The 10,659-nt window shown below is 39.7% G+C and overlaps 2 protein-coding genes across 6 annotated transcripts in view; one reads left to right on the top strand and one right to left on the bottom strand.

Annotated features, from left to right (window-relative positions):
• rcn2 (reticulocalbin 2) overlaps positions 1-467 on the bottom strand; it is a 7,090-nt gene extending 6,623 nt beyond the window's left edge. Inside the window, exon 1 of the mRNA XM_017405495.3 lies at positions 391-467. The gene's annotated coding sequence lies outside the window, so the exon portion shown is untranslated. The remainder of the gene's footprint in view (positions 1-390) is intronic.
• Positions 468-984: 517 nt separating this feature from the next.
• scaper (S-phase cyclin A-associated protein in the ER) overlaps positions 985-10,659 on the top strand; it is a 55,702-nt gene continuing 46,027 nt past the window's right edge. For 2 of the 5 annotated variants that reach the window (XM_017406109.3, XM_017406112.3), the window contains exons 1-4: positions 1,161-1,462; positions 6,600-6,717; positions 8,125-8,201; positions 8,652-8,849. In XM_017406109.3, coding sequence (XP_017261598.1) covers positions 1,292-1,462; positions 6,600-6,717; positions 8,125-8,201; positions 8,652-8,849 — 564 coding nt within the window. In that variant the 5' untranslated portion in view covers positions 1,161-1,291. The other 3 variants (XM_017406108.3, XM_017406110.3, XM_025003730.2) reach the window with 3 other exon arrangements.

Raw genomic sequence — 10,659 nt, 5'->3', positions numbered from 1 at the left:
AGCTGAAAAATTGCGGAAGGAGATAGGTGCCAAAAAACGTACGGAATAGTTAAAGAATAGATAATAATAGATAATAGATAATAAAGAGAAACAGGAAAACAATGGTGTGAATGCTTAAAAGCATTCACACAACTAGTGCGTTCAGGATTCAAAACGACAGACAAGAGGTCAAAACTAGTATAAATACTCTGCAAACAGATCTAGCTACTGCAAATAAGAAACAGGTAAGAGCAGGTTTTGCTTTTCAGAACAGGCAAATGTTCGAGAAAAAGTAACAACAGCGAAAGCCAAAATAAATAAGGTGAGTTTAAAGCAACAGAAACAAGACAATTATGGCCCCACCACAACAAAGTTTGTTAATATTTTACTGCAAAGCATTAAAGTTGTTACCGTGAAAAGTTGTTCGTTCAATGGTGGCTCATCTGTTGTTCGGTGAAGAAAAGTACTTCCGGCATCGACCTTCAAAATAAAAGCTTGTTTTAAACAGCTGAGCCTGGAAAACAAGAAAGCGACCAGAAAAGGGCCAGTAAAATACTACACCGTCAGAAACTCACCACAGTGAACCAGCACATTACTTAAAAAAACGCAAAAAGAAAACTATAAAAAACAGAAATGAAACTTCGTGTCATGTAGTGACAAACACAGGTAAAAAAGGGTATATAAAACACTGTGAAATCAGTCAAAGGCTCTAAAACAAAGAATAGGATGGAAAAACTGACATAGCTTACAGATGAGGGCTAAACAAAGACAAAACAGTGCACGGTCCCAGTTTAAATTATACTGAATTAAAATAAATTTAAGTGCTAATTTACTACGATGGGGTTTGCTTCATTGAAATTGTCGCGAGAACAGGGTCATGCTTTTACTTTGAAGGTACGTTAAATTCTCGTAAACAGTTTTCCGGCTGTTTGAATATAACCTGACAGATGTTGTGAACTCAACCAAACGTCCATGACAGTCCCGCCTTCTCTTTTGGTGGTTGCCATGGTAGACAATTTAAAGTGGCGCCTCAGAAAAATCCTGGACCGCCCTTTGACCTGAATTATACAGTATCTGACTGGCTGGCGTGTGCGCCGTTGCCATGGTGCTGTCGCTTTATTGACGAATCCCCACGTCACTCAAAGAAATTAATCTAACGGACTTCCGGCTTCGGTAGGTTGTCTTCGGAGTGTCATGTATTTATCTGACATGTTTATTTTGTTTGGGTTTTTTTTGGATATCAATGCTGACAAGAACTTTGTCCGCTGACTTTTAGTCCCCACCTGCTGACTTTTGAACAAAAGGTGAGGCGATGTCCAAAGACAACCGCCATGACGGACGGCGGCGCGGCGCTGGGCAGCATCGTCTCGGCCCGAGAGTTAGCCAGGGCGGTGGGGACGGGAGGGAAAGGTCCGGTAGCAACAGCTCCGGTTCTTCGCACGGAGGAGGTAAAAGCAAGATTGCATCATCAGCGTCTTTGAAGGTACGTAGAAAACGACACCTCTTTGCTAACGGCGGAGCCAAACGCAGCTAATCAAGCTAGCTTAATGTCATTTTATGGTTCGGATTAACTACCTACCTTTTTGTAGGTGTGCTACCTTTTCACCTATGGTGCATCTCTAGATTGTTAAAAATCCTCCTCTCGTACACCACTGGCTTTGATTAAACACAGTTTTAATCACTGAAACTCATTTGTGACATTAGTAATCCATATATCATTTAGCAATGTAACAATTAATATAACAATTAATATAATATTACTGAGTCCAAAATGTTCTGTGGTTTGCTTCAATTTTCTTACAGATTTCTTATAAGATGTATTCAGTGAAGCTATGGAAGCAGTTTGGTTTTTATTTTTATCTTTTTAAATGATGAGTTTGTCTATAAGGGCACTAAAATGCAAAACAACATATTTCAGAATGTGATGTTTCAAGACAGAAGATGAAATATGCATTTGGACAAAATGCAGTAAAAGAGAAAACATTTTTTGTGACTTGTTTATATAAAAAAAAAAAGTCAAAAGATAAACTTCAGGCACACACCAAAAACAAAAAATGACACACTGCACATTTTTGGCAAATGCAGAAAAAGGGAAAAGCAAAACACTTCTACAAAACAAAACACATATGCAATGAATAATTACATTTCACAAAATGATAAATTGGAACAATTTTAAAATACCTTCACACTACTTCCTTAAAAACACAGAAGATGCCTCATTAAGAAAAGCTTTTGAGGAAACAAAAACAATAATATTGAACTCTTAACCTAAAGGTTTGTAGGTTTCAGAACACAAAATAAACGTGTTGTGTCGTAAAAACACTAAAGTTAAACATTTATAATCCTTTATCTCATATATTGAGCTACAGTGTTCATCATTACTTTGTTTACATTAGAGCTGCATAATATGTCTAATTTATCGTCATCGCAGCATCAGTGAGTGGAATATCAATATAGCAGAAGACTGCTTAGACTTCAGTAAATCATCAGCCATTATATTTCAAGTTCCACGCTTTCATAATCCACATGTTTATAAAATGCTTGGTCAATCTGATTGACTCTCACTGGCTTTGATGCCCACACTTGGTTTAGTTGACAGAGGAGAAAGAGAAAATGGAGGAAAATATTTGCCGCAGCTTATATCATCATCATCATAGCAAGTTTTTCTAATATTACGCTGCCCTAGTTATTAATGCATTCTGGGTGGATGATGATATATTTTGGGTACTCTAACAGTTACCTGACTTTTACAGGTCATCAGTAAAGCAACTGATTCAGTGTCACAAGGTGCTGATTTTGATTGCAGTTCCCAGTTACATACCTTATTAACCGCAACCAGAAACTGAATGTTATTTTAATAAAACTCATTGTTTTTTTCAAACCTTGAAAACCATAACAGTCAAAGTTTAAACACAGCATAAATGAAAACCCGTCTGAACCCTTTAAACTCGAATTTAAAAAGTCCAATCAGTCCTTCCTCTGAAGGACATGCTGTCCTATAGACTGTAGACATCTTTCTCTCGTTGTAGGCGATCCCGTCAGAGAAAGCCACAACCTCTTTTGTCCTGCTTCAGTGGCACCGATGACACAGTTTGGAGCTCTTCCAGTTGCGTTGAAAGACAGCTGTTGCACAAACACTGTACACTTTACCCCATTCTTTGCCCTTTGACCTCTCCGATCTCCATCTCATTGTACATTTTATAGTAATGCCTTTTTAGTGTTGTTTCACATCTTGTGTTGTGTTTATGTTCAAACTAAAGTCAAATAGATATATTTTTTTTATTTAATTGTAGACGATAATCTTTATTTTACTTTAGTATTACCCATAATTCTTTGTGACTGAAACAGCAACGACCAACTGCAAGTTGAAAATTGTTCTTTTTTTTTTGTAAATAAAAAAAGATTACTTTAAATGTTGCATATAATGACAGTTGCTAATAGTGATAATCCAATAAGCTATAGAGTTCTATAGGGGGATAATTACAACAATACATTTTGGGGAATGAGATAACAAAAAGAAAACGTATTAGGAAACTAAAACAACAAAGTTAAACTTTTTGAAACATGATCTTCTCGGATTGTTTTGTACCACCATACCCATCAGGTCCAGGGTGTCAATCTGTGGTTAATGCGTTATGTAAGCGCACCCTGTCTTTCTGTCGCCCTGCAGCTACACTCTCATCACTGGCTGCACGGCATGGGGGGGCAGAGGGGCAGTCCTGCTTGCGTGCACATGACTGCGCAGTATTGTGGCAGAAGGAGAGTGAGAGATGAGAAGCAGAGGGAGCGGGGGATCTGATGCAGATCTAGGAGAGACGAGAAGCGGCGCTGTAAATATAGGAAGCTGCGCACGGTGGCGAGCAGGAGACGGGCAGCCAGTCGGGCCTAAGAAGTGGCTGCTAACTCAGCAGAGTGCTGAAAGCTCAGGCGAGATTACAGAAACGGCTGCAGGACAGAACCGTCCCAGTGAAAGGGAGCACTGATGGACTATTGAGAGCTTGTCCCTCTCAGTCGCCTTTTGACAGAGGAGTTGGCACAGCTGGCCAAGTTGCTGTAGCAGTGTGGACTACACAGTGGGCGTCTATTTTGGTCCTGCTGTCAGACAACGATGTCACCTTGGACATGTGGCGGTGCCGGTTAGAGGAAACAGGTTGCATGAAGTGGGCAGCTAAGTATGTCAGGAGTGGATAAAGACGAGGAACCTGCTTACAGACTGTACTTCTACTCTGTATGTATGATCTAATATTTTGATTCCAGTGTCTTCCTACTGAGCTAGTGCTCCCTTGCTGTTTTGATATTTCTGTCTGGTTGTAGATCTTACCAGGAGGGGAAACCTGACACTTGCCCCTTACTCAGCGCAGTCTTGGAAAAAAAATAAAAGTAGCTCTGTGCTGCATGGGGATGGACTGCCTGGCTAAACAAGATATGAGATATTAGGCTTTACAGTATTCCTCGTCAGTGCATCACAGGAGACGGCTTGTTTGCAGCTAATGGAGTACTTGTTAGGTGGATAATGCTGTTGTTAGTCTTTGTTTTTTTTTGCTGTACAGGTGTCTCGCAGCTCTGAGTAGGCCAGGCATTCTCAAACCCTTTCATCTAATGATGGTTCTGTTCAGGAAATGCAGAGGAACCCATCAGTCCTTAGACGCAAGCTCTTTCCCATTTCGATGTTCTTCTGTTTGATGTCCTTTTATCTCTTTTGTAGTGTCTTTTTTTATTTCAGTTGCCAGAATAAAGCCCAGGCCTCGCCACTTGACATGTAAAGAATTTTGCTCAGCAAAAGTAGGTCAACTGGGTATCTCCCTTAGGGACATTAAATAGTAAGAGACAAACACACGCATGCTGTTTCTGCATGTGTAACTCCTAATGAGCCATGTACATATTACTCTGTTAGCCTTGAATTCAAAATGTTTTTTGGCCTTTACATCATGTGTAGTCCATCTCTTGGATCCTCGCAGCATTTAAAAGGACTGAAGATATATTTCATCTTTTAAACACAAAGTGAAACTGAATAATAATGTTGGCATCGCTCTCTCGCCTGAACAGTGGTTGCACTGAGAGACGGCCAAGAAGAGAAATGGTTTGTTCCATGACTCATTTGCTTCTAAGAGGGGCACTGCCACTTGATTTCCGTTTGTTCCTGGTAGCAAAACGTTTTAGGGCCGAAACAGCATTTTTATGGCATTTTAAATGGGCAACCTTGATCTGGATTTGGTTTTGTCTATATAAACAATTGGCTTAATGTGATGGAGATGTTTCTTTTGTGAGGTGGTGATGCAGGAATCAGTCATTTCGATGTCGATGATATTGATGTCCATCGATAAAGGCTGCAGTCTGAGTGTTTAATGTGGTTCACAGTATCTACTTCACCAGAGATTAAAGTCAAGTTCACTGATGCATATGTAATGTGTAGGTCAACCATGACGTGCAGGCTGGGTGCAGAGTGGGTTTAAAGCTTCCGCCTCTAGCCGTTTCTTGTCACAGTCTGTGCCAGCAGACCTCTGCCATACACGCTAAAAATGTAGCATCCTAATTGCAATATTCACTTTTATTTGAAGATTCATGAACTCTGGCCATTGAAACAGGAAGCTAATGATGGTGGTAGTTGTAATAGTATAAATAATAATAGGTAGTAGTACATTTCATCCTTAATTCTGCAAACTCCCAAAACAATAAGTCTTCACTTGGACTTCCTGTTTGATGCATGTAAGAATGAAATAAAAAGAAGTGCTTTCTTATTTTGTGTGTGCCATTGTTTGGATGATTAGCACACATTGCACCACTGAATGTTTTTAACCCACTGCACAAAATCAGCGTGCAAGCTGTTAAAATAGATGTAACCATGGCAACAGTACTTGTTTCAGGTTGTGTTGCTGGTTGACAATCGGCTTGTTATTTCTGATTCTCATAAGTTTCTTGTTATAAATGCACCACAGTGGGGGAGAAAAACAAGTTGCGTGGTTGATATACAAAATATCTTGTGAAAACATAAACTTCAAATGTTCCTTTTTTTTGTTTACTGGAAACCTAATCGCATAAATCGGTAGCTGTTTGTTTACGAACAGTGTAATCAAGGAGTCAGGTCAGATTGTTCATGTCCTTACTGGCAAAATATCAGAACTCCTTTTTTTGCTTGTTATATCTTCTAAGTACCGGTAGATTTGTTTCCTTCTGTAGGTGAAAGTCTTAAAAACTGGGGTCACAAGCAAAGAGAGTTGTTAAAGAGAGGGGGACTCTTTTTAACAAACTTAAGTTGTAGAGTAGAGTATAGAGTATTACTCAAAATATAGTCCACTGGCCAGATTCTTCAGTATTACAAGGTTTTTTTGTTGTGTGTTATTGCTATATAGTTAATAGAATTGTTTAGTTTTCATTAATAAAACTACACTTGAAACTTTCATTACAAAGCTGAAGCTACATTAAGTTTTAGTGAAACATTTCAGTTCAGTAACTTTGTTAGCAGCCAACAAAATAATAACTGTTAAGTACCTTTTCTATTTTTTTTTCTTTATTTATTTTTATTTGGTAAACTTTTTAAAAGCTTTACAATGTATTCAGGGAAGTACAGAATGGACCTAAGCTAAATGGAAATAAACCTACTTCTATCGTCTATCCTGCAGGCCTCTTTTCAGCGCTCCAACAGTCATGACAAAGTGCGAAAAATAGTAGCTGAAGAGGGCCGTGCAGCTCGGAACCTCATCGCCTGGAGTGTCCCTCTTGAGAACAAAGAGGAGGAAGGTTAGTAGCTGCATGCAAAGAAACTTTCCATTCATTCTGTTATTGTTATGCTGCAGGTATCATGGAAATTTAATTTAGACGCGACATCCGTGTCTTAATGCCAGTGACACGTGTTTAGTTATTTCTTTAAAGTATCCTCCTTTCAAATAAAAGCCATGTTTGGAGCCATACCCTGGCCAACTGAAAATATATCTGGGAAATAGTAGTTTTTTTTGTTTTTTTTTTAGCTGTAGACTGGGATGGAGAATGTGTATCAAGCTGTCAGGTGAAATTCCTGGCATTACTTTTACTGACAAAGCACGAGTTTATATCGGGGGTGTCCAGCCCTGGTCCTCAAGCGCCACTATTCTGCATGTTTTCCTTGTTTCTCTGCTCCAACACACCTGATTCAGTGGTTAAATCACCTTTTCATGTTCTGCAGAAGCCTGTTGATCACTCATTGATTCAAATCAGATGTGTTGCAGGATAGTGGCCCTCGAGGACCAGGGTTGGACACGCGCTCAAAAGTTCAGAAAATTAAAGCTGACTCATCCTGATTTGTGATAAGCACAACAACAATTCTAAAGCTTTGTTTGTCTTTAAAAAAAGTAAAGAATAAGTAACTTGCTTTCTGTGTAGGATCAAGATTGAATTGTCGGTGTAGGTTTTCAGAGGTCACATGTTGGAGGAGATTACACCAGCTTGAACAGTGACTCTTTGAATGTTATCAATTAAAAGGGTTTCCGATCAAGTATTTCCCTCGCTCACTGGTGTTCACAAGCCACTGGAGCACAATGTGCATACTCAGTATTTTCTAAAGCCAGAGTCAACCTGCACAAAGTTTCCATATTCTGTGGAATAAATGACTTACTGTTGTTAGTCAAAGGTAGTGCTGTATCATCTCTAACTGTCTGGTTCATATGCAAATGAAATAATTCAAATGGTATATTGTGGGTGGTATGTAAAACTTCTTATTAAGCTTACTTGGCAAGTCTTTTGATTATGTCCTCTAAGGTGGTTTTACCCAGGCACCTCTCCTAATCTATGCCACTCGATTAAGAATTTTTTGAGTATACTTTACCTGATTTACTGTAAGACTGGTTGGTATTATTCTACAAGGATCAGACAATCTGTCGATTTGATTATTTCTATCTTTTTTGTTAGATTGTTTAGCACTGCCTGTAATTATTGTCATCTTTCTGTCATTAGGACAGAACTGAAGCGCTTTAGTAAAGCCATGGCACATAATCGCAGCAATTTGTTTGCAAACTGTGTCATATGATGAAGTGAGTCAGCTCACGTTGATCTTTATTTGTCTTTAAAAATAGTCCATGTCTATGACCATGTTTTTTGTTTGTTTGCTTTTTAAATCAGTGACTAAATTATACGATTCTTTTCTTTCAACTTTTTTTTTTTTTTTCTACAAAGCAAAGTCCAAAGGCAGCTCCAGCAGCAGCTCCAGATCTCAGAGGACCAATTCTGGACAACAGAAAAATAAAAAACAGGTTTGAATTTTGTCCTGTGCCACTAGAGGGCTCTGTTCACCAACACTTTGTCCTTTGTTTTTTTTTTTTAATGCTTCTCACATTTTTAAACAAAAGCAGTCCAAGTGTATTATTGCAGTCATGTAAGTCTGTGCTTTTGTAACATGCGAGTTAGTCTTGAAGTTTGTAAAAGAGCTGAGAAAAGTGGAGTGATTATTAGTGTACAGATTTCAGATCTTTTACCTCTTTTTTTTCCATGTAAACTTCCAGGGTCCAGTTAAAACATCTTTCAACATTTAACTTAAGCAATTACTACGATCTGTATTTTATGTAAATATGTGTACATGTTTATTGATTGTTATGTAACACATACAATCTGCTCAAGCTATCAGAAGAGATGTAACAGTTAAGGAGGCTTATCACACATGAGTTTCTGTTTCTGCCATGTTTGAGCATAACTGTGTTTCACAGAATGCTGGTGTGGAAAGTAAAGGCACATCTGGAACCTCACTGGACAAGGGGCCAGACAAGAGCCCCACTAAAGTCCGACAGCCACGGAAAGTGGACCTGCGAGCGCGGTACTGGGCCTTCCTCTTTGAGAACCTGCGTCGGGCCGTGGACGAGATTTACGTCACGTGTGAATCTGACCAGAGCGTCTTGGAATGCAAGGTTAGTCTGTTCTATAGAGCAAAAAAGCCAAACCCCAGAGAGAAATCCAAAATGTGAGGTTAAGGTCATTTGGTTCATTTTGTGACCTGTGGTCAAACTGTGTGTTACGATTTTTGAACACTAGAGGGAGACCTTGAGATGAAAACAAATCTCTCACTGAAAAATCATGTTCCTGCTGATAGCAGCTTTTGTCAGAGGGCTTTTATAAAGGCTTGTTGGTAAGACAGCCATCATAAGAGCTCCCTCTTTAGGCGCACTTGCTTTAATCTGTATTATCCCTGCATTGTGTATGTTTGTCAGGCTGTTTCTGAAGCAGGGTGTTTTTCGCTCCACACATTGGACATAAAATTAAAAACATGCTTGACACAACTCTTCATTTAACAAGACGTGGGGTTCGTTTTCTTGAGATCGTACTTGTTGCACTAGGACACTCCTACATGACAGTACTTGTGCTTGTCCTGACTTTTATTGACTCTCCTGCCATGCCACATTATGCTGAACATGGTTCTGGTGACGGTCTGCGGTCAGCACCGTAGTCCAGTTCCCTGTGGTGGGGCCGGTATGGTGTCGGCGCCACAGTGGGGGTCCCTGTAGTGCGATAAGCATGCTGTCAGTTGTCTTGTGTCAGAAAACAGGCTGCTAAGTGTACATTTCATTCCCCCCCCTCCTTCATACCACTGTATCTCTTGACACTCTAATGCTGTCTAATGGGCATGAAGCCGGGTGCTGTTCATAATCCTCCATCCCACCCAGCTTGGCCTTAATGGACACTGATAAATGATGGAGTCATCTGGAAAGGAAGCAGTGCTTTGATTGCCCTCAGCCACAATCCCCCAGTGTAGCTGTGGGCAGTCTGTGTTGTATGCTCTCACACAAACAGCCCACCCGTTTTCACCTAAAAACATATGAACATAATCATCGTCGGGAAGTGATGCCTAATTATCTTTTCAAGACTGTTACTGTTATATATATTTTGTGATTTCAAATAAGAACCTCTGTGGTTTTCTAATACACTTTGTTTTCCTTCTCAAAGGGAAATTGTTCACTCAGCAGACTGGTTCATAGATTTTTATAAATGATGTCTTATGATTTCTCAGAAGAGAGTGGGTGGAAAAGGTTTTCAGAATTCCAATTTGCTCTGAGGCTTTATATAATTCTAAAACAAATTGGAACAGGTTAGTTTAGGCTGAAATGGTTTAAATGACAAATAACAGTAGAGTAAATAATTTACTTGAGGTCAATAACTCTCACCTCGGCCGAACGTGGCTTCGCTCTTCGTTTTTGTTCCAGTGTACGGGACAGGCTTTAACAGGATGCTGTAATTTATGGCTCTCGAAGGTTAAACATCCATCAATCATTTCTCCTGTCATGCTGTATAGGAGTTGCATTTGTGAAGATGTTTGCGCGAACATGCCGACAATTACTTTGCTTTCGTTCACCGTTAGTTTGTCCGTTCAAGCAAATCGCTCTCCATCTTTGTTACCAAATGAACACCGGCCCCATAGCTGTGCACTCCCGACAGTTGACCAGCCCTGATCAGCAGACCTGCTGCTGGACACATCTTTCACTGGCTTTGACTTGTCTATTAACTAAAAGCACTGTGAAGCTTTACTCTCAATTACCACTCCCTTCACGCTCCCCATCAATCAGTTGTGTCTGTTTCATTAGAGCTCTGGGAAAAAGGGAAAAAAAAAAACGCTCCACACAGGCCACCACTTCTGCATAACCAATCCTGTCACTTCAGTCCAAGTGCACATTATAGACATTTGTTCTAAAGAATTGGTCTTCTCTGTTCTTCCTCAGAGCTTTC

The sequence above is a fragment of the Kryptolebias marmoratus genome, linkage group LG11 (genome assembly GCF_001649575.2).
Source record: "Kryptolebias marmoratus isolate JLee-2015 linkage group LG11, ASM164957v2, whole genome shotgun sequence".
Classification (NCBI taxonomy): Eukaryota; Metazoa; Chordata; class Actinopteri; order Cyprinodontiformes; family Rivulidae; genus Kryptolebias; species Kryptolebias marmoratus.
The sequence above is the reverse complement of the archived record's forward strand: the minus strand, read 5'-3'. Positions and strand labels throughout refer to the sequence as shown.